Raw genomic sequence first — 22,907 nt, 5'->3', positions numbered from 1 at the left:
CCTCTGTGCCGGGGCTGGGGGGCTCGGGGGGCCGTGCACCGCCTGCGGTGCAGTGATCGGCCTGGACAACCTCAATCAAGGTGGGTAAATACCCCCAAAACCACCGTGCCAGCCCTGCCAGTGCCTCCTCGCAGCCTCTCTGGCAGCCGAATGGCCGGGTGCGGAGCGGCGGCAGCTGGTGCGCGGCGCAGGCTTGTTCCTCGCAGCAGAGAAGCGAGCAGGGGCTCTCGCTGCCTTTTCCTGCCTCTGCTATTGAGGGAACAGTGCAATTATCTTTGCAGACGCATTACTACATGACAAAAAATAGCAGCCGAGATGGAAGCGCTGCGTCCCTGTAGATATTCGACTATCAATGGAAAATTACACATTCATTACCAGGCTTTATTTAGGCACTGACTTTATTCATTGACTCACCCAGCACCCCGCCGGCCTCTCAGCCGGAGGACGTCCCCCGAGGGGTGACCCCACTCCCCTGGGGCTGCCAGCTCCAGCTCTGGGCACAGCGAGCGGGGGGCAACCAGTGGGGCCCCGTGGACGTCGGTGCTGGAGCTGTCCCGGAGCCTGGCCTGGAGCCCGCTGCGGCCCCGCCGTGCCCGGGGTTTGCAGCCAGAGGCCCACCAGGGCCAGGGCTCTGTGGCCATGGGGGACCCGACCCCCCAGCAGCCCTGCTCTGCCCCTGGCTCCGAAAGCCTTGCGTGCCTCCCGCACCCCCTGGGCTCCAGCAGGGCTCCTGGTGCCTTTGCCAATCCCAGCCAAAAGCCTTTTTTATCTCCCAGCTCAGCCCCGCAGGACCCAGCCCCGCGCACCCCAGCCCTGGAAGCACACCCCGGGGCTCGGAGGCAACGCGTGCCCACGGGCAGCTGCAGGGTGCGGCCACTGAGGTGCGACCGGCCGGGAGCTGGCGGTGATGGAGAAGCTGCCCTGGCACCCGCTGCCAGCTCTGTGCCTGGGGGCAGCACGAACAGCCGGGGCCTTGCTCATTTCCAGGTTTAATTAGAAACGTATCCCAAACAACAAACCCCAGAGACGCCCGAGGAGGGACCGTGAATGCCATAAAAACCTGCCAAAACTGCACCTGGGGGGTCCCAGGGCTGGGGACGCCCCAGCATCGCAGGCTCAGCTCTGCCCCACACTCGGTCCTGGCCCCCCCCGGGGGCTGAGCAGGGCTGCAGGGGCTTCGCGGGTGCTGCGGCACGGCCACTCCTGGTGAGAAGGTGACTGGAAGTGTGAGACCCACGGGAAAATCCAGCAGCACTGGCTCCAAGAGGTGCTCGTGCCCAGCCCCGCTGGGCAGAGCCCAACAGGGACACAGTCCTGACGGGTGGGGGCCCCCCAATGTCCTGGCAGAGAGCAGGGACCGGGGCAGGACTTGGGTCCTGAGCAGCAGCGCTGGCGAGAGGCATGGCTCTCTGCGCGGGGGCCGCTGCCCCAGCAGCCCCCCACATACCTGCACACGCTCACACACACGTGCACATGCTCACACACACGCTCACACACATGCTCACACACACGTGCACACAAGCACACGCACACACACTGAGCCTGCTCACCCCATCGCACCCCATGAGCCCAGGGATGAGGCTCCCAGCAGCAGCCACCCCCCTTTGCTCCACGTCCCTTGTGCCAGGACGCCTCCAGCTGCGGGGTGCTGGGCTGGGGGTGTCAGGGGCGGGGGGCACGTGGGCAGGGCACGGCTGGCACCGCCTGGCCCAGGACCGGGGCAGCCCCACGGGCAGAACCTGACAGCTTCACCCAGCACGTCCCTGCGCTGTCCCCAGCCGCTGAGCGCAATAAATGTCCGGGTGTGCGCGGGGCAGGGGGCCCCGTGCGGGTGACAGAGGGGAGGCAGTGGGGATGGGGGGACGAGGGACGGACAGCGGGGCCCTTGGAGGTGGGCACCACGAGGCCCCTGAAGACAGGCACGAGCAGAGGGGGGTGCAGAAGGGCCTCCCTCGGCTTTGCCCCAGGCTGGAGCGAGTCTGGTGCCAGGGGGGCGGGCCGGGGGCTCACGTACCCCCCAGCATCACTGCTTCCTGCGGACAACCTGGCGGAGGTGCAGCTCGCTCTCTGCGGCCACGATGGGCTGCTCGTTCTGCCGGTGGTGGCTGATGAGGTGGCTGATGCTCTCAAAGAGCACGTCCTTGGTCCTGACCTGGGGACGGGGGCAGAGCAGCCCTGAAGCCCCAGGCAGCTGCCCCCAGCCCCATCGCCCCCGTCCCGGCCCCCCTGCCCTTACCACGCCCTCGGGATCCACCAGCAGCAGGTGCTTGGGCTGCCCGCAGTGCATGCCCGTCAGCACGTACTGCCCCGGGTTGGTGATGCTGTCCCGCACCAGGAAATCCCCGTCCATCTGCAGGAGCTTCTCGGCGTCCCGCCGGCTCATCTTCCCGTGGTACCACGGCTCCCGCCTCAGCTGCTCCTCCGTGGGGGCGATGGGAGCTTTCCGCGTGGGGGGGCTCGGCCACTGGTCCTCAATTGGGGGGCTGCTGCCTCCCCCTGCCATGCACTCATGGAGCTTCAGGGCATCTTCAAAAGGCCCTGCAGGAGCCAGGACGGGGCCGTCGGGGTCGTCACCGCTCTGGGACACGATGCCAGGCCTCAGCACAGCCCCCAGCCCCAGCCCGGCAGCTTACTCATATCGAAGAGGTCCTTTTTGGGACTCTCCTCCGGTGCTCCGCAGGCGGCATCCGGCTCCCGCGTGTCCAGGCTCTGCGTGTTCACGTACATGTGCTCCTCGTAGTCCCGTGGCCCCAGGGGGTGCCCGTCCGCCTGCAGGTACCCGTCGCAGGGCTGGCCTGCGGGGACCGGGCATCACCGCCGGGTGGAGCGGGGTCCCCTCCGCAGCCCCCATGGGACCCCACCTGCCCCGACGCCCCCAGCACCCTCCTGCGGCCACAGCCCCCCGCGGCAGTACCCACCCTGGCTCTCCAGGTCCCAGGGTGGTCCCAGCTGGCTGCTCTGCTCTCTCCTGAGTGCTAAACCGCCCTGGGGAGAGAAGACAGCGAGGGCATCGGGGGGGCCAGCCCCGGCCCCTCACTGCAGGGCCAGCAGCGGCCCCAAAGCTCACCTGGCTGGCGGGGCTGGAGCTGGGGGGCTGGACACGGACGTGGCCCAGGAGCGTGCCGTGCCGGAGCCGGGAGTCGACGAGCCCCCCCGGGGGTGGCTCCTTGCCCGGGATGCTGTTATAGTAGTCGTGCTCGCCCGTCTCATCGTCCTCCCCCCACGCCGACTCCTCCGTCCCCAGCACCCTGCACAGGACGTGGTGGGAGCAGAGGCGGCTTGGGGACACCCTGCCCAGCCCGGCCCCAATCCTGGCAAGGACGGGGACGCCTGGACCGGCCCCGGTGCCCAGGCCGGCTGCAACCCTACCTGTCCGGGGGCACCACCACCTTGGGGGGGCTGTGCAGGTACTGCTTGAAGCGCAGCTCGAAGGCCTGTCCCACCGTGTTGATGACGCTCTGTGCCAGCCCATCGCAGCACTCCAGGATGTGGCAAGCTGTGGGCAGACGGACGGACGGACGGACAGATCGAGGCTTCCCCCGTGTCCCCAGCAGCCCCTCGGATAGCCCCAAGCTGCCCCTCGCCCCCCACTGAGGGACACCGCCCACAGCCCGGCTCATCCCTCCTCCGTGCCCCGGGGCCAGCGTCACCTCTCTGGTTGATGGGGTCCTTGGCGACGTAGGCAACGTAGTCCGTGGTGTCCTGGAGGCACAGGGGGTGCTCAGGGCCTGCACCCCTCCGTCGCATGGCGAGGGGGGCCAGGGCTACCGGGGGGGCTCAGCCCCAGGGACCGTGTTGTCCCCCCGTTGTGGCTCAGGGCAGCCCCACGTCCCCGCTCCCCAAGCGGGGAGCCGAGGAGGGGCTGTGGCAAGAGAGCCTCACCGTGTCCCCGCCGGAGGCGAAGGAGATGGACTGCATGTGGTGGTTGGCAATGATCTGTGGGCACGGCCGCCGTGGGGTTACTGGGGGGGCTGCCAGCCCCTGCCTGGCAGCGGGAGCTGAGGCTGGAGGCAGAGGGCTGGGATGGGGCTGGGGGCTGCATCCCCTGTGCCCGGCTCTCACCTGGCGCGTGGTGGGGATCATGAGGTTCAGGCCATCAACGGAGATGTTGACAGCGATGCTCATGCCTGCGAAGCGGAGGTTGCTCTTGCCCAGGATGGAGAAGAGGGCCTTGTTGGGAGCCTGACGGGGGAGAGGAGGGTGGGGGCGATGCAGCCCCCCAGGACCAGGCTTCCTGGGGTGAAGGAGGCAGAGGGGGTGCCCGAGAGACCCCAGGCTCTGCACTGCGATCAGAGCCAGCAGCCCAGCACCCTGCCCGCAGCCCTGGCCCTGGGGGAGCAGAGAAGGATGGGCCCGGGAGGAGACTCACCTTCTTCTTCCAGATGCCCTTCACGCCCGGCACTGCCTCGTACAGTCTGTTGATGGCTTCCCTGCAAGCCCCGAGCCCCACAGCGTTACCGCTGCAGACCCCAGCCCCTTCCCAGCTGCCTCCCCTCCCCACAGCTCTGGGGGCCACCAGTCTCAGGCGCCTGCAGCATCCCCCAGCCTCCCCTGGTGTCATGGGGCCGGCGGTTCGTCCTCCCAGCTGGGGCCACCTCCCTTCTCCTCTTTCCTCCCATCGATCTGCGGCAGAGCCCTTTGCCGCATCGCTGCCCCTGGCCCAGTGTGAGGCGTGCGGGGCCCCCCCCAGCCTCAGCCCCGTCCCCCCGTCTCCACAGGGCCTGGGCGGGGGTGGCGGCGGGGCCCCACCTGGTGACCTGTGTCCGGGTGTTGAAGTCGAGGGACCTCATGGAGCGCAGCACCTCGATGCACCCCATGTACTGCAGGGAGGGAAGGAACGGAGGTCAGAGCAGTCTGCGGCTGCCATCACCAGCCCCGCGCAGGCGAGGGAGAGGAGAGCAGAGGAGCTGGGTGCCAGGGACAAGGCCCCCGTCGGCACCAGCTCCAGGGCTCTCATGCACAGCACCATTTCGCTCCCCACCCCAACATGTCCAGCTGCCCCGCTGCGTGCCCAGACCCTGCGCTGAGACCCAGCAAACTCATCCGGGTGCCAGGGCTCCAACCGCCCAGACAGGGGCTGGTGGTGGCCGTGTCCCAGGGCTGTGTCCCCTGGCCTGGCAAGTCCCCGTCCCAACCCGGCCCCGTGCCATCCTTCGCAAGCCAAGACAGACAACGCGGGCAGCGTGACGGGGCTGCTACGTGACGGCAGAAGGGGCCGCAGGCCATGCGGATGCGTCTGCTGCCAGCCCCAGCATCCCTCCGTGGGAGTCAGGGCACCCCCACAATGCTGGCTCCAGCACCCCGGCCGCCTGCCCCCTGTGGCTTTGTACAGGAGGGGGTGGCTGCCAGGGTCCCACCCCGTGCCCGCAGCCTCTGGACACAGCTGCCCCAGACAAGGTGGAGGATTGCCGGCTCTGCCCTCAGCCCAGCCTTGAGCAGCGCGCCTGGTCCAGAGCCAGGCTTGCAGCTGCAGCCAAGGCTGCCAGCGGCCTCTGGGCCCCCCGAGCGTTTCCAGGGCCCTGCGCTGAGGATGGAGGCTGGAGGGAGGCCGGGCATCGGGGTCCTGCCGGGCATCGGGGTCCCACTGGGCATCGGGGTCCCGCCAGACATCGCCCAGGTCGCAGGATGTCAGCCGCGGGGGAGCAGCACCGCGGGGCTCCAGGGGGTCCCCCGGGACGGGCATCGCGGGACGCGTGCCCTGGGTGCCCGGGGGCGAGGGGGGGGCTCCCGGGAGCCCCCGGGGCGGAGCGGGGCCGGCGGCACTTACCCTGACGATGTAGGAGACGCCGGGCCCCAGCACCCGCTCGTCGGGGTGCAGCCAGCCCTGCGCCGGCTTGCTGATGAAGCTGCCTTTGCGGTTCCACTCCTCGCCGCCCGGCCGGGCCCCCTCCGCCCGCGCCGCCTTCCTGGCGGCCCCGGCCCCGGCGCGGAGCCGGCTCAGCCCCGGCAGCGAGCAGGGCGCCGAGCAGCCGGGCTCGCAGGCGCCCAGCACCGCCGCCAGGCTGGACGGGGCCCCCCCGGGCTCCGCGGCGCCCCCCGGCCGGGCCGGCGAGGAGAGCTCCTTGCTGGAGCCCGAGGGGCTGCGGCTGAGGAAGCCGCCGGGGCCGGGGAACTTCCACTGGGGCATCCTGGGCAGCAGCATGCAGAACGTGGTGCCGGCCTCCGGCTCCTCGCCCGCCGCCGGGCACGGCTGCGCCAGCCCCGGGGCGGGAGCCGGCACCGGCACCGGCACCGGGGCCGGCATGGGGGCGGCCCTCAGCGGCTCGTCGCGGAACCGGTCATACTTGGGCTCGGGGAGCATCCCCTGCCCCGCTCCGCCCGGCGCTCCGCCGCCGCCGCCGCCGCCGCCGCCGCCCGGGGCGAGCGCCCCGCTCCGCTCCGCGCCGCCGCCGCCCGCCCCCCGCCCGCTCCCCCGGGGCCGCCGAGCGCTGATGTCATGGAGCGAGCGCTCCGCCGCCCGCCCCCGGCCCCCCCGAGCATCCCCGAGCATCCCCGCCTCCCGCCCGCCCCTGCGGCCCCCGCCCGCCCCGCTCCGGCCCCCCCCGCATCCCCCCCTCTCCCCCGCGCCCCACTGCGGTGGGACCCCCAAAAGGGGCAGGGGTCGTCCCCGCGCCCGCTCCCGCTTGGGGCCGGCTGGGCTCTTCCCTGCACTGCCCAGGGCACCTGCGCCGGCCGACAGAGCCCCAGGCACGGCTTTGTGCTGGGGGGGCTCCCCGTGTGCCCCGCTCCGACCCCGCTGGCTGCAGCCCCCCGGGCTCGCCGGGCAGCCACCACCGCCACCGCCACCACCAGGTCCTGGGCTCACCGCGGGGCGAGCGGGGCAGGGAGGGGTGCACGGCTCATGCGTGGCAATCGGCTTGAGCGGCGAGCAGGAGGCTTCTGGAAAGGACCAGCAGCCCCCAGCCGACGCCTTCAGCTGCAACAGGGACATTTTGTCCACTTTTCTACATCTTCATCATCAGGAAGCGTTTGCGGGGCGCCTGGGGCTGCCTGGGGGGTGGGGGGCTGCGGGAGGCTGTGCTGCACAATGGGGCTGGCCTATTTCTGCGCCTCGCAACCCAGTGGTCTTATTCACTCTGATTTTGTCTGCCTCCAAAGCCAGGTCTGGCTCCCGCTTGTTTATATCTGTCTGGAGGGCTCAGGCAGTAAAAAGCACAATCATTTTCTTGCTTCTCTGCCAGCATCTGCAGCAAGCAGGGAAAGAGAGAGAGAAAAAAAAAATCTTAAAGGGACTTTCTGACCTCAAAACAATCAAGTAACATTCCCCTCCTCCAGCCTCAGGGCTGCTGCTTTTTTCCAGGGATTCAAAGGACTCAGACCTCTTGTCGAGCCTGGCATCAGCCCACGACATCCACCCACAGCAGAGGCAGAGGGACACGAGCCCCATCTACACGAGGCAGTGGGGCACCGCGCCACGCCGGGGGCTCTCGGCATGACTCTCATACATCGGGGACTGAGCCCAGAGCCGCCTCTTCGCTTTGAGAGCACCCTTGGCTGCTGTTTTCTTTCCTCTGCCTTTCCATTTGCACGGCTGGAAAGTTCCTTTGCTGTGGATGCCGCCCGCCTGCTCCAGCCTAGGGCATGGGGCCGTGGGGGTCCTCAGCCCCCACCTGCAGCTGCTTGGCTGCCTCTGTGCCCCGGGGGCTTCGCCTGCATGCAGCCCACCCCAGCCCACCCCAGCCAAGCCGTAATGCCCAGCTCTGCCCCCTCAGCCCCGTGTTCCCACTGAGCCTCTCGAGGGTTTGCTCCGACCCGCTCCGCCTGTGCGGGATGCTCTGCGGCAAAGGGGCCTGGCGGCCGCCCTGCCCTCAGCCCTGCACAAACACAACCCGAGCCTCCCCCGGGGCCTGCAGTGCCCTGGGCAACGCGCGGCCGCCTTTGTCTTGCCTTCTCCTTGCTGTCTCCTGCTCCCTGGCAGGTGACGGGGTGAAAGCCAGTAATTGCTCTAAGTGCAATCAATAAATCAAGGTAATAGAATTACATTTGCTGTTGCCATATTAGGAACCACTTCTCTTCTCTCAGCCTCTCTCCGCCCTCCTTGTTTTTGTTTTTAAACTGCTGCACAGCGCTGCAACAAGCTGGGCTCCTGCGTGCTCCTGGGGTGGCTGCAGCCCGGACCCAGCAGGGCTCGGTCCCCACAGGGCTCGGTCCCCACGGGTCCCCACACACGCTCCTGGCACACGCAAGGTCCTGTGAAGGTCACCAGCATTTTACCGCACACCCCGTGCAGAGTGCTGTGGGGACGGGGGGAGCACGGGGGGAGCACGGGGGGCACGCCAGCCTGGCGCTGCAGCAGTGGAGGAACAATCACCCCGCAGAGCTGCGGCTGGGCCCTGGGGTTCGGAGCTGCCACACCGCAGCCAGCACAGCCCCATGCAGCCAGCAGGGCCCCCCACCCCCCCCATGCAGCCAGCACAGCCCCCACAGCCCCCACACAGCTGCAGCCCACGGGGGCTCAGGCTGCTCCCCTCTCCTGCACAGGTCCCCGGTGGCCAGGGGATTATTTTCATCTCGTTTCCAGCTGGTCTCAGGCTCTGGGGAGTTAGCTTCACATCAAGGGCTTTCCCTCAGGCTGCTTTTAATCATTACTTGAAGGCAAGCCTCCAGGAGCCAAGAGTGGACCATAACCCCGTGCTGGCACAAGGGAGCATCTCGTCACCCCACAGCCCCGTGGGGAGGGTCCTGCCCTGCCTTGGGGCCATCCTGGCCACCACGTCCAGCGCCGGGGACAAGCCCTGGGGGACAGGCCAGGGCTCTGAGCAGGCAGGGCTGATTTCCACTTCTCAGGGGACATGGCTGCAGCCTTTGTCACGGCAGAGCTGCTGGGTGAGTGCCCTGAGAGCACCCCCAGGGCCGTGCTGCTGCAGGACGTCTGCCCCGCGCCGCTCCCATGGCCCCAGAGCAGGAGCGGTGCGGGGGCGACTGGGAGGAGCGGTGCCGGCACCCCGCTCTGCCACTGCCCGCGATTTGCATAACTTTGCTGAGCCGTGCCTAATTAATCTCCTTACACCTCTGGCACCGCATTAGGGGAATCGACATAAAGCACTCCCCAATCCATGAAGGATTAATTAGGAGAGGAGGACACGTGCGCACACGGCCAAACACGCAAGCGGCAGTGCCGATCCCCGGCAGCACCGAGCCCAGGCCCGCGGCTGCCGCTGTGTCCCCGAATCCCCAGCAGCGGGCTCGGGGTGAGCGGGGCCGGCCCCCTGCCCGGCAGCATCCCGCTGCCGCCATCCCCTCGCCGTGTGGCAAGGGCAGATCCTGCGGCACGGCAGCGGGCAGGGGTGGCTGGGGCGAGCACCCGGGGTCCCCGGCGGCGCCCACCTGCTCGGCAGGCAGGGCCCTGGCGTGGGGTTGTTCTACGGCGAGCACCGGGCAGGGCTGGAGCCGTGCAGGGCCGGGGCGTGGGACAGGGTCAGTGTGTGGGGCACTGGGTGTGGGGCACTGGGTGTGGGGCACGGTGCTTGTGGGGCACGGTGCGTTGTACAAGCTGGGGGGCACCGGGAGGGGCGAGCCCTGCGGGACGCCGAGCCCCACCCCCACCGGGCGGGCAGCAGGGGCCGTGCCGGGAGCCGCCCCCGCTCCGCTTCCCCGGTGGGCGCAGGGGGAACGCGAGGCCATCGCCCCCCGGCCTCCCCGCGGCCCCCAGGCAAAATGGCGGCCGCCGGCGGTCACGGGGGGGAGGCGGGGACACCTCCCGGCATGCCCCGCGGCCCTGCCCGCCGCATCCCGTCGTGCCTCGCGCCGCCCCCTTTGCGGGTGCCCCGGCGTCACGGCCCCGGCGGGACGGCCCCGCCCCCTCGCCGCTGCCGACCAATCGGCGGGCCGGCGGCGGGCCGAGCGGCCAATGGGGCGCGGGGGCGCGGCGCGTGGCGGCGGGACGCCGGAAGCGCTCGGCGCCGCCATCGTGCGGGAGGCGGGGGCGCGGCCGCGGGGCGGGGCGGGGTGGGCGGGGCCTGCGGGCCGGGCCGGGCCGGGCCTCCCTCGGCCTCCGCCGCCCTCCGCCGCCAGCCCCGGGCCCGGAGCTCCCCCCCCCCCCGCCCCCCTCCCTCCCCCGCCGCCCCCGCGGGGCCCGGCCGGTCCCGCCGCAGGGAGGATGGGGCAGCCGCGGCGGCCGGGTAACGGCAGCGGCCCGGCGGCGCCATGACCGGCGAGAAGAAGAAGAAGAAGCGGCTCAACCGCAGCGTGCTGCTGGCCAAGAAGATCGTCATCCGCGACGGGGCCGGCGTGAGTGGCGGCGGCCGGGGCCGGGGCCGGGAGCGGGGCCGGGGGGCTCGGGCCGCGGGGGGGGCCGCCGAGCCCCCGGGGCGGCCGCTCCGCTCCGCGCCTGCCGCCGGGCCCCGGCGTGGCCCCGAGGCCGCCCCGCGCCGCCCGCCCGCGGCCGGTGCTCGGTAGCGCCCCGCGCAGGGCGAGCTGCCCCCGGCCCGCCTGGAGAGCCCCGGGCCCGCTCGGTGCGGGGGCAGCTGCCCGGCGGGGTGCGGCCGGGACCGGGACCGGGCTGGGCTGGGCTGGGCTCGGTGCCTGCCTTCCCCCCCCACAGCCCGGAGGCTCGGTCGGTGCCGTGCCAGAGGCGGGGCGGGAGGGGGGAGGGGGGCGCCGCCGCCCTCCGCAGAGCGGCCGGGGGAGCGCGGGGGTGACGGCCCCGTGCCTATCACCGGCCCCGAGCCTCCCCCCGCTGGGGATCGCCTCCTGCTGACGGCCGCCCCCCGGGCAGGGAGCCCCCCGTGCCGGAGCTGCTGACTGGTTTCGGAGGCAGCCCGTTCCGAGGCCGTTCTCACGGATCCCGTGCCCGGTGTCTCGGCACAGCGGCTTCCTTCCCTCGCGGCCCCCCCCGGGCTCCCCGTGTGGCCGCAGAGGGGGGGCTGTGGGAACCGGGGGTTGGGCTGGGGGAGACGCTGCTCTTCACCTGCCGGGTTCCTTGAATTCCTGCCCCGGGTGTCCCTCAGCAGGGAGTGCAGGAGGTGAGGTGGGGGTAAAGGCACGGGTTGGTGTGGCGCAGGGAACGATTTCTGTATCGCCAGCACAGTGGTGAAGCATCAGTTGGTTGTGAGCACGTTAATGGAAAAGCTCCTTCCCTGGGCCTGGAAGAAACGCCCCTGGATGTGAGGTTTGCCGTACCAGATCCAGGATCCTTTTGGGTCTGGGATTTGTGCGGCTGATGGGAGTTTGTTTTTGCCTCCTGGATACCCTGCAAGTCACGGGGAGCTGTCTGAATTGCTGGGGTGGTTTCATCAACGATGCATCGGGGCAAGGACACGCCTCTCGCTGAGTTCAAGCCATCGGTGCTAACACGAGGAGTTGGTTCCCTTAGAGCAGCACGCTGTGCTCCTGAACATCTGGTCTGTGCAGTTCCCCGATGTCATTCAAGTGGAACCGGGGGGCTTTCCTCCAGCTCCTTGCGAGCCAGGGACTGCAGGCGTGTTTGCACGGCCGCAGGAACAGCCGAGGGGCAGCCGAGGCTCGGTGAGGGGAGGACAAACGCTGCCCCAGAAGTGCTGTGAGATCCTTAAGGAAAGAAAGTTAGGCAAGGCCTTGAGGGGTTTTGTGTTGTTTTTGTTTGTTTTTTAACTGATCTGAGGGCTTTGCCTTTCCCACCGTGCCAGGCACCCTCCTAAACTCCCGGAATCTCCGCGCGTGCCGCTTCAAAATACGCATGGTGGAGGGGTGGAAGAACGGTGGCTTCAGTCACCTTTAGGGAAAGCTCAACGGAGTCAAAGGTGCTAATTCTTAGGAGGGGTGGGGAGGAAGAAACAGAAACACAAAAGCAGTCGGCTTTGTAGGAGAGGCAGGGACTGGTAGAGCCCAGGAGGGGGAGGCTGCAGCGGGCGTTTGTCTTGGCCGGTCACGAATCACCTCGAGGATACCCGAGGTCAGAGCTGGCGTTTAGGTGCCCAGCCACACGTCTCGAGTCCCAGCCCAGGATGTGTGCGTTGTTTAACGATGAGCTTTGTTTTGCAGCGACAGGGGATCGGAGAGCCCAGCGTGTACCATGCCGTGGTGGTGATTTTCCTGGAGTTCTTTGCCTGGGGCTTGCTGACCACTCCGATGCTAACGGTGAGTGCGTCTCCGTGGGGGCGCTGCCTCGTGCTGACGTGAGACCACCTTGGGATGCCGAGGGTGGAGGTAGGGATGCAGGCCTTGGGAGTTAGGAAGTACAAATCAAGGTGTAGTGGATTTTTTTTCCTGTTCGAGTTACAGTTGTGTTTTTTTTTTGTCTTAATGGTTCTGGGCAATTCTATCCTTCATTCTTATTGCTTTACTCCAAGTTAAGCAGGAGTTTGACTTCTGAAAGCTTTTGGAGGATTTCAAGAAAGGAGGACTGACAAATCTGAAAAGCCTGAAATTACTAGAACTTGCTTGTAATGTACTGCTGTTTATCACTTTTTTAGGTATTTAAAAAGCAAAAGTGCATGTGGGAGCTTAATGAGAGCAAGCTGAGCAAGGCTTTGACTTCTTAACCAAAGACTGCCCTGTGCCCTACGCTGGCACTCCACATCCCCTACCTCTGGTTTTTGTTGAACCACTGCCACAGCCTGGGCTGCTGAGCACAGAGCTGATTTCCCTGCAGTTCCCGACCATGTCAGGTTGTGCTCCCTCTGTGAGGTCCCATCAGTGACTGGCTCAGGATTTAACAGTTGTGGTTAGCAGCAGCGAAGGCAGCTCTGCAGTTCAGCACAAAGTCAGGCTTTGGTTAAGAAGCTGGAAACTTCCGAGTGGGCAACCTCAGGACAACTGCTCAGCTTCCTGAATTTGTTTTGTGGTGGTGATATGGCAGCTCGTGCTCAAGTTTAATGTGCCATGCACGTTTTTGAGCTGACCTCTGATACCTGGGTAACTACAGAAAAGGAGTCTTTGTTGCTTATGTGAAGAGCTGTCTATGTGTAGAGGTGTGTAATGGTAGCTTAGTAGTATAAAATGCAAATCAAACAGGTGGTACAAAAGTGGGAGAGAAGAACAGAAAAGTTTTGTGGTCTCATGTAGTAAACAGTGGGAAATCAGATGGAACGGGGATGGAGAAAGGCATGTTTCCAACAAGCTTAGCTTTGCCCACGTGTTCTGGAATACTTTACAGACCAGAGAGGTGAGGTAGAGCTCCACGTGGAGGCGCGGCAGCGGGGCTCTCATAGGGTGCTCCCTGCTGTGCTCTTCCAGGCTTCTGGCTGTCAGGTGCCTGCAGAAGTGGGTCGGTACCTTGTACAAGTTGCCAGCTTGCTCTTTCTCTTTTTTTTTCTTCTCACCCCTAGGTCTTACATCAGACTTTTCCTCAGCATACGTTCCTGATGAATGGCCTGATTCATGGAGTCAAGGTAAAGAATTTTCCTCCCACTCTTACAGGCACCTGTAATGAAGTCTAACCAGTGCCTGGGCTTGCATTTAGTCTGAGATGAGTGTGAGGAGGGACAAGTCATTATAATCCATGTCATCTGCTGATGTTAACCTGTGTCTGATGCACACATTTCAGTGTGAATTGTTCACTGCCGATCCTAATGGAAAAGGAAGAGTTGATAGAGCAGGAAGATTGGGTAGCTCGTGTAGCTGATTTACAGCATTGTGTGCTGTTTGGTAGTGTGGGTCTGGGGCTGTAGCAGCTGTGTGTTTCAGCTGAAGATATTCTAAATCAGCATGAGATCAACCTTGTAACCATACTACAGAGAATCACAAAACAAAAAATCAGTGGCATCTGAACTAAGCTGGCCTCGCTGGGCTATCTCCAAACAAAGCAGGAGTATGCTGTGGTACGGCAGGTGGACACAGTGGTTTGAACTAGGCAGGCATTCCCAGAGCAGAATTCAAGGCAACCACATTGACCAGGTGGTAGCCACGTGTTCTGACTCAGGAGTACGGCGAGACAGGTTTCTGGGCGCTGCTTCAGGCAGAAGGATCTCAAAAATGGCTTCAGAGAGGTTTCCTTGGAGGTGAGTTTGGCATGTAAAGGCTCTTCCCTGCCCACTTCAGGTCTGAAAGACGTTGAAAGGCATTAAGCACAAATAAAATTGTTCAATGGCCTTGGCCAGGTCTGTCTTATCTCCAGCTATGAGAGAAAGCTTTCCCTAGAACCGTAGCAGATGTTAATGTGATGGAGCTGTGCCAGCATCTTTTTAGGTACTGGCAGGGTGACTCCCTGCTGCACGAGTGTGCATGGGAAGACCACAGCTGCAGGCTGAGCAGCTGCAGAGAGCGGGAAGTGATTGGGGTATTTAGCAGCGTCTAGCTGATAGAGGATTTGTTTCCCATTAAAAGGATGCGAGCAGTTTAATGAACTGTTATGTTTTGGTAACGTTGCCTGCTTGTAGAAAATAGGAATGGATTGTCTCCTCTTATTTTTATCTCCAGATTAAATCTTCAAAAGCTCTTGCTATCAACAATCGGAATTTGACTAGGGGGTTTCTCTCTGTCATTCTGTCTCTTTTTTTAGGGTTTGCTTTCTTTTCTAAGTGCCCCACTGATTGGTGCTCTCTCTGATGTCTGGGGCAGGAAATCCTTCCTCCTCCTCACTGTCTTCTTTACATGTGCGCCAATTCCCCTTATGAAGATCAGTCCATGGTGAGTTTGCTCTTGTTACAACCGAGAGGTTCTTAGAAGAAGAGAGAGCGTGAAGCTGGGTGATGGAGGATTTGCTGGTGTTGCATTTGGGGGTGAGCTGGCAGTGGCTGTCCGATGGAGAAGGAGCCTGGGCACATCCCCGTTCCTCAGCCTGGAGAATGATTCACGTGCCCAGTTCCACCAGAGGGTTCAGTTTCAGGAGGAAGTCTTTCTTACCTCACCTGCTGTCTGTTCTCCTAAGGGGTGTGTTATGGCTATCAAGGAATGTTTCCTTCCTGTGCCATGCCATAAAATAGGGGGAAAATAGGCCATAAAACTTCATAGGCGGCAAGACTGAAGCTCGGTGTTACTGAACCCTTTGTGATGCAATGAAATAGGATGGACAGAAGGAAGAATATGTGAGAGGCAGTAAATCAGCAGGTGTAGACTCCACCAAGTGTTTGGTCTCTAACTTTGCCTTTGGTAACGTCTCTTTCAGGTGGTATTTTGCTGTCATTTCCATGTCTGGAGTCTTTGCTGTCACGTTTTCTGTGATTTTTGCCTACGTTGCTGATATCACACAGGAGCATGAGCGCAGCACGGCGTATGGCTTGGTAAGGAGCCAGACAACGGGCTTGCCTCTCGAAGGAAATACTTGGGGCTTCGTGGTTAGGAGCGGTATAAAACTAGGCTGGGATACTTACTGACAACAAGCCTGAGCACTGTATCTGCTGCAAGATGATAGGCACGTCACTGATAATACAGTCTCCCTGTTCTCATTTCTCTGTGACTGAGCACAGGGAGTGAGCTAATTCCTCCAAGATTTGAATCCTAGTCCTATCGTTGCCTGGCCTTCAAACCACCCTGGTCTGTCAGCTTCTTTGCACCACAGAAGAGGTCAGGCTGTGATGCCAGCATGTGTACAAGCAGCCTGTGATCGTGCCCTTCCTATAGGGCTGTTGAAAGTACTGGATATGAATTGTTAGGATAGTTTTAATTGCCCTTTGCTAGAACTTACCCTAGATTGCACCAAGAGAACGTGCCATCTTCCTGTGTGCAGGAGTCCCAGTCCACCTGGATTATCTCCATCAAAGATGTCAAAATTAACACCCTCGGGTTACTGTGGAGGAGAAAATAGGCTCTACTAGGAATAGGCTGTATTAATTTTTCATGCTTCCAGGTGTCAGCCACATTTGCTGCTAGTCTGGTCACAAGCCCAGCCATCGGTGCATACCTTTCCCAAGCCTATGGTGATACCCTGGTGGTTGTGCTGGCTTCAGGTGTTGCTTTGCTGGATATTGGTTTCATCCTACTGGCTGTGCCAGAATCCCTGCCAGAAGAAATGCGCCCAGTCTCCTGGGGAGCTCCAATCTCTTGGGAACAAGCAGACCCATTTGCTGTAAGTAATCTTGCTGCTGATTTTCTGCACTCTGGTAATATTTATAGGTGCTTTAGTTCTGCTATTTCTCTCAAATGAAAGATGATTTCCACAGAAGGTGAAGGTAAACACTCTGTACTCATGACAGAGTTAAAGTGACAGCAGACTGCACACGTCTAAAGCTGTCTGGCAGCTTCTAACTGACCTTGTGTAGCTACAGAACATCTAAGAGCAGCTCCAGAAGTCTTGCAAAAATTCCTCATTCCAGGGTGTAGGTTGATGTAATTTTAATATCTGGTCTGGTGTGCTCTGACCGTGTTCACATATTCACCTGAAATGCCGGGCGATCTTTGCTGTTTATGAGCACGAGGTGTTTATGGGGGGCTCTTCCAAACAAGCAGGTCTGGTCTGGTTCAAGCGTTCACTTCTTGGATATAAGAAGGTAGCTTAAACACTTCTGCTTTCTCTGTACCTGGAAAATATGTAATGGTTTTAACTTTTTTTTTTTTTTCCTCCCCTTTTCTATAGTCCTTGAGGAAAGTGGGTCAGGATTCTACTGTGCTGCTCATCTGCATCACCGTCTTTCTCTCCTACCTTCCTGAAGCTGGCCAGTACTCCAGTTTTTTCCTGTACCTGCGACAGGTCAGTCTCTTGTGATAAGGGAAGGTTCTGAATGCAGAAACCTGGCCTAGAAATATTGTCTGAGCTGCATGTACACAAGAACCTAATCTTAGCAAATAGCTTGGTAAAGCTGAAACCATAATTAATAGTGACATGTTCCAGCTTTCCTAAAAAATGTGACCACTCTGTAGGCATTTTATTTCGGTGAGGTAATGGAACGTATGGTTGTTTAATGTTTAAGTATCTGATAAGCCATGTCAATAAATGTTAGTGACATTGGTGGAGTGGCTTCTGTTGCATGGTACAAATGTCTTGCCTGAAAAGTCCCTTTTTGGCCCTTCTACAGGTCATTGGTTTTTCCTCTGAGACTGTGGCAGCCTTTATTGGTGTAGTTGGAATTCTCTCTATACTGGCTCAGGTGAGAAGCGATGCCCGGCTGTGCTCTAACAGTCTGGTTGTGAGAGTGTCCTAAGCTTCTGATAATGGGGGCAGGTGACTTCTCAAAATCCCTGTGGCCACACAGACATCGTCAGTGCCACACACAGGTACCTGTGGTCCCTCTGTTCTCGTCTTTTGGACGTAGCTCTTGTCGCTGAATACCGAACTGTGGTGAACTGTGAAGTGGCCCCGCATTGCTCTGTGAAACTCCATAGATTTTGCTCTGACTGCCATAAAAAGGACTGGGCTGGTTTCTAACATGATGTTGTTAGAATGGAGGAGTGCCTGTGCGTGACAGATGGCAGCAAGAGTTCTCTGATTCCTGTCCTCTTGTCTTCTGGCATTGTCATCTCTCTGCACCTACTTTGAAAGCACCTATCTTTCTCTTACTTCCAGACAGTAGTGTTGGGAATTCTCATGCGCTCGATAGGAAATAAAAACACCATCCTACTGGGACTAGGATTCCAGATCCTGCAGCTTGCCTGGTATGGCTTCGGATCACAGCCTTGGTAAGCATTTGCCCACGCTGCTTTACTGGCGTGTGCAGGTTTCTCCCTCGGTGCCAGGTCCCTGTCCCCCACCAGAGGGAGATGCTGCTCCGCCTGCAGTGCTGGTCTGCAGCTGCTGGTCGGGAGCCTGCGTCCTGACTGCGGCCTCTTTCTCTCCAAGGATGATGTGGGCAGCAGGGGCTGTGGCTGCCATGTCCAGCATCACCTTCCCGGCCATCAGCGCCATGGTGTCTAGGAATGCAGACCCTGACCAACAGGGTAAGTACCTGATGACTTGTCTGATGGGCAAGCTCATCCAGCAGCACTTCAGATCACAAGTGTTCTACTGCTTGGCATCGGTGGCGGAGGGGCGGGCAGCAGTGTTTGTGCCAGCTGCAGACTCTCTCTTTTTACTCGATGGCAATGACACTGCCTGGTGTTTGGCCGTAGCTGGTGCTTTGGGAGGGAATTCTTGAATAATGCATGCAGATGTTCAGGGTCGCCTGGCAGGGGTAGAGAGGAGACTGCTGTTTGATCATTCACCTGCTTCCATTTTGACCCTGAGCCCTCCAGCCTGGCTGCGTTAAACTCCAACTCAGCTCGAAGTTCTGCTGATGTGCCCTCCTCGTTCGTTTTATTGTAGAAAGTGACAAGCACAGCATTACTTGTTTTTTGTGAAACCTGGTATTGTGCTAAACTAATTGCCAGCTCACCGCTTCATCTGCAGAGTGTGTGACAATCTAGACCTGAATGTTTGGTACTGTCTTTAAGTAAGTAAGCACCCTTAAATAAAATAAGTATCCTCGGAAAGCTGGAGGCAAATCTGTTTTTTCCTCACTCTGTCCCCAGGTGTAGTGCAGGGGATGATCACTGGAATTCGGGGTCTGTGTAATGGCCTGGGGCCAGCTCTCTATGGCTTTGTCTTCTATCTCTTCCACGTTGAGTTGAATGAAATGGCTGAGGTGGAAACTTTGGGTAAGGCCTCCAAACCTAACATGGCCAACCCGACGGATGAGGTAACCGCTTCGGCTTTCGTTCATTTTGTTGGTCTGCTTCTGTCCTTGCTTTAAGCATTAACCGTTCCTCTGTTTTGCCCTACAGAGCAGCATTATCCCGGGGCCTCCCTTCCTGTTTGGGGCCTGTTCTGTCCTCCTGTCGCTCCTGGTGGCCTTGTTCATCCCGGAACACAACCTTGCACTGAGATCAGGCAGCCACAAGAAACACAGTAACGGCGCCCAGACCCATGCCCACAGCCCGCAGGCTGGAGGCTCGGATGGCAAGGAGCCCCTGCTGGAGGACAGCAGCGTATGAGGTTGGGAGGGAAGGACCTGGCTTGCGTCTCAACTCCAGATCGAGGATGGACTTAGCCGGTTGGGGCCTGGGGAGAGAGGGTGGGAGGCGAGAAGAAACGAGGTAACAGACTGTACCACTAACAGCTCATGTGAAGGGAAAGGGTTTCCCTTCAAGCCAAATACACCCAGCTGGTGCAAAAATGGAATTGTATCATCTGGGGCGGATGGAAAGGGGAGATACTGAACTGCTCCGCATGAAGGGATAGCTGTTCAAAGCAAACCTGCCCTTGTTGTGAACACTGAACTTCATGGTGTGACCTGCCAAATCCTCAGCTCGCCAGTGAAAAATTAAGGAGCTAGCATTGTCTTTGTTCTAATGTGAACTAACTCATGTGCCAGCCAGAATAAAACAAGGCATCTGTTACATGCCCCCGTCCCCTTATGTAACTGGTACTTGCTGCTGATCCCATCACAGCTGAGCTGGCTAACCTCAGCACGGGAGAGGCTGGGGAGCTGTTACGCAGTGTAAGCAGCCCGTGCTCCGGTAATACACCAGTAAAAACTGTGCGTGTGTGGAGGAAGATTGCACAGCCAACAGCTGCAAGTAGGTCCTCGCTCCTTGAGCATGTGTTGAATTTGCCCGTTCTGGTCCAAGCGATGCTTAGACAAGAAATTGGTTTTGTTCTTAATTCCCAAGACGGAAGGGGCAGATGATAGCGAGGCAATTTTATGAATTACAAATGCTTAGATGGTCAACAACATTTGTATTTCTGGTTGGTGGGTTTGCTTGGCTTGGTTTTTGTTACGGTGATGTAACATTTGTCTGTCTCTACCTCCAGAGGTGGTAGGTAGAAGGATTTTTTGAAAACCTTTTTGTGGAACTGGAAAATAGTTCTTGGAAAGGTTGGAGGAACAAGCAAACTCTGCTAAGCACTTTGTTAAAGCGTGGCTTCCTGAGAGAAAGGTCAGAGAAGTAGCTGTTGAGCACTTTTTATGAAGCATGTTGATTTTTTTTTTCCCCAAACTCTTGCCATCTTGATATTAAATAATGAGTGTGGTTTGTTTTTCTCGGTCCAAAAGAGCCTGTTGATGATTGCAATTGGTTTGAACTTGCAGGTTTGGATTCCACGTAGCATTTTTGAGCCTGCTCTGAAGGCTTTCATTTTGTTGAAAAATGAAGTTGCAACCTCCGCTGCAGGGTTCAGCTCAGCTTAAAAAGAGCAGCAGATACTTGAACTTGAGTGCTATGGAAGGAGCTAAGGCAAACGTGCAGGGAAACTTTGGTCGTTTATAGATACAGAGATACTGAAGTGGGCAGAAAACAGTTGTTCTCATTTGAGTGAGATCAGAGGTAATGGCATTGAGCAGTCAGTGGGGAAGTAAAGGCCAAACTGGGAACACTTAAGAAATTAGTTGCTAAGGGAATTGAGGGTACAGTGGCCAAAAATAGTCCTGTCTCGTCATGGGATCTGTGTAACAGCTGCCAAGTTCTCTGGTGGCGATCGATCCTCTGTAGGTTCAGGACAGGTAATTTAAAGGAGGAAGGCCAAAAGGGAGCTCTGACTTCATGTCTCGGTTCTTTGCAAATGGGTGATCGTGGCCGGTGCTGCGCCTGTGCAGCGCTGACCACAGATGCCATTTGCCTCTGGATTTAATGAAGAATGTCAGCTGGACAACCCTGCAGATCTCGGTGCCCTGAGCCACAGCAGGCACAAGTGTGGGGACCAGTGCTATCAGTTCCCTTCTGCTGGGCTGCCTGCCCCAGGAACGTGCAGGGGACATGAGCCCCGGGGTATTTTCAGCTTCTGACCTCTTCCGTGAGCTGTCAGAGGGAGCCCTTTACTGCCGGCCCTGGACAGATGGAGACCTGCAATTTTTGTGTATGTCCCTTAAAAGCCTGTCAGATACTCACAGTGTAGAATCCCTGCTTGCCTAGACTGGGCTGAATTAATAGCATATTGTCTGCATACCAATTGTCTGGACCAGTTGGTCACTGGAGGCAGATGTTCAAGTGAAGTCATTCCTGTTTTGTTTACTGCGAACCGTGGCTGGTACCCAGATCCTGCAGTCAGAACGGTGAGAGTAGGTTATGTCCGAGCAGCGAGCAGCTCCCTCAGACACCGAGGGTTTGCTTACGTGGATCCACTTCCAGGGCTGGAGAACAGAGCTAGCAGAAGGTCTCAGTGCGTGCTGGGTGCTCCAGTGTTCTCCAGCTCAGTGTGGTGATGCCTCTCATCTCCAGACCCACCTGGGATGGGCTGCACTGCGTGTGCACAGCACACTCCTTTCCCAAAGAATGCCCAGTCACGTGAGCTAGGCAACAACCCCACCTCTATTGCTCACAGAAATAGCTTTTTTAGGCTGGAGTATCACCGAGTAAATCTGGCAATTCGTTTATTTGCACTGCATTAAAATGAACTGAAATAGTTTTGTCCCTCACACACAAACGAAGTGGAATGAGACACTGAATCGTTACCTCACGCGCACTGAGGCACTCAGCTTCACGGGTAAAATATAGCGGAACGTTACAAAAAAGACAAGCGTAATTTATATATTATAAAGTAAATAGATATATATTTTTAAAAGTCCTTTCCTTTATTTAATAGTTTATCGAGACAGATGCGTTTCTAATCTCATTCCCTTTTGGCACCACTGCTGCTGCCGGCAGCACCTCAGCTCCCGTTCCCTTTGGGCAGCAGAACGGAGCGGGCGAGCTCCACTCCTTGGTCCTCTGTCACCACGAGATATCAGAGTTCCCAGCGGTGCTGACGTCCTCAGCACGTGAGTAGCTGGCCTGAGGTGCTCCAGGATGCTTCTTCAGCCCCCAAACCTGGGGCCAGAAGATGCTGCAGGTCCCCGAGGCATCTCTCAGCTGCAGGCTGCCTGCTGGAGAGGCTCCACCACCGAGGTCTCTTCACCTGCCCCGCCTGCCCTGGTGTGCCTCTGCAGCACAGGAGCGCCGCAGGGACTGTCCCGTAGTGCCAGGTAGCGGGGTGGAGGTGACCTGAGCACCTGCCCTTTGCTGGGGCAGCACGGGGCCGGCTCACACGGGGGAAGCTGTGTCCTGAGCCCCCAGAGCCTGTGGTGCTGAGCACCTGTGCTGGAGGTGGGGCTGCCCGTGGCAGCGGGGCTGCTCGCCCTCCCCAGAGATGTCACTCGCGTGGGCGCTGTGAGTGGGCAGGGATTTGTTTCCACGTTTCTGGAGTTCCTTTCCCTTGGTTTGGTGGGGGCTCCGTAGCCCCCCGCGACTCCACTCCCTGTTAGGAGCAGGGACGTGACGCAGGGACGTGAGCCACCCTTCTGCCTTGTGAGTGAGAGAAGGGCTTGGGCCAGGCTGCGGCAGAGCTGAAGTTACTGGACCCGAATGAAGAATCTCTAATTCTGAAGGGCTGGTAATTCTGCAGCGTCGCGTGGGGAGACTGGAACACGTGTACAGAGCACTCAGCATTGCCAAGTTTTGTTACTTTATATGAAAATGCAACTTTTTTAAAAGAGCCTTTTCCGAAAATCCCCTTGATCTGCGGTGTGATGCCTGAGCCTGGCTGTTCAGCGGCAGCACCCGACTGGCTGCAGGGAGCTGTAATTCAGGTCAGTAACAGCAATGCCCCAAACACGAGGCAAAAACGGGCTTAATTGCCCTTCGTCTGCAGCACCACAGCTAATGGCAGCAGCTCAAGGGAGTTTAAAAATTGATCTTGTTGCATTAAACAAACAACGCACTAAACCACTGCTTTCCCTACTGCCGTTACTTTTGCAAATTAGTAACTTTTTACTTGTTTTTATTCTTTTCTTTGCACTTGAATGGCTGCTAACGTTTTATCATCTCTAGAAAGTGGGGGCATGTGGCAAGCCCGTGTGCACCGAAGAATGGCTCTCTCTGAAGTTTGTTTATGATCGCGTGTGTTTCTGTATCTTTTTTAAGCTAACAATGAAATGTATTTATTTTAGTTCAAACTGTGTTTAGAACTGGCTAATCTCTCCCTCGGATGGATTATTTATTAAACTGCTTCTTTCCTGTTGTGTTGAAGCTCTCTGTTCTGATCAGTTTCCCCCGCCGGTGTTATCAGATGGCTTTTTGAGTCAGCCTCGTGCTTCTGCTCAGGACTTGTCTCAGCCCCCGGGGCTGTGCTGAAGGGATGGCTGCAAGCGTCTGCACCCGCGGCC

General features: G+C 59.7%; 2 protein-coding genes across 2 annotated transcripts; one reads left to right on the top strand and one right to left on the bottom strand.

The window, feature by feature from the left end:
- Positions 1–973: 973 nt before the first annotated feature.
- Positions 974–6,438, bottom strand: SHC2 (SHC adaptor protein 2; the record flags this gene model as incomplete). Its single annotated transcript, XM_084499161.1, is given in 13 exon segments — positions 974–2,152; positions 2,237–2,538; positions 2,634–2,795; positions 2,919–2,985; positions 3,068–3,248; positions 3,370–3,496; positions 3,651–3,702; positions 3,883–3,936; positions 4,063–4,182; positions 4,370–4,430; positions 4,750–4,820; positions 5,768–6,378; positions 6,381–6,438. Coding segments are annotated over 13 exon segments (1,995 nt in total). The 3' UTR covers positions 974–2,023.
- Positions 6,439–10,030: 3,592 nt separating this feature from the next.
- LOC311423868 (hippocampus abundant transcript 1 protein-like) lies at positions 10,031–22,770 on the top strand. Its single transcript, XM_084498403.1, has 12 exons — positions 10,031–10,230; positions 11,962–12,057; positions 13,248–13,310; positions 14,420–14,547; positions 15,026–15,140; positions 15,707–15,925; positions 16,433–16,546; positions 16,872–16,943; positions 17,360–17,472; positions 17,633–17,730; positions 18,301–18,467; positions 18,553–22,770. The coding sequence occupies exons 1-12, from the start codon at positions 10,147–10,149 to the stop codon at positions 18,760–18,762; spliced, it is 1,479 nt and encodes a 492-aa protein (XP_084354529.1). The 5' UTR covers positions 10,031–10,146; the 3' UTR covers positions 18,763–22,770.
- Positions 22,771–22,907: the final 137 nt, after the last annotated feature.

This window comes from Aythya ferina (assembly GCF_964211825.1).
Source record: "Aythya ferina genome assembly, chromosome: 26".
In the NCBI taxonomy this organism is placed as follows: domain Eukaryota; kingdom Metazoa; phylum Chordata; class Aves; order Anseriformes; family Anatidae; genus Aythya; species Aythya ferina.
The sequence above is the reverse complement of the archived record's forward strand: the minus strand, read 5'-3'. Positions and strand labels throughout refer to the sequence as shown.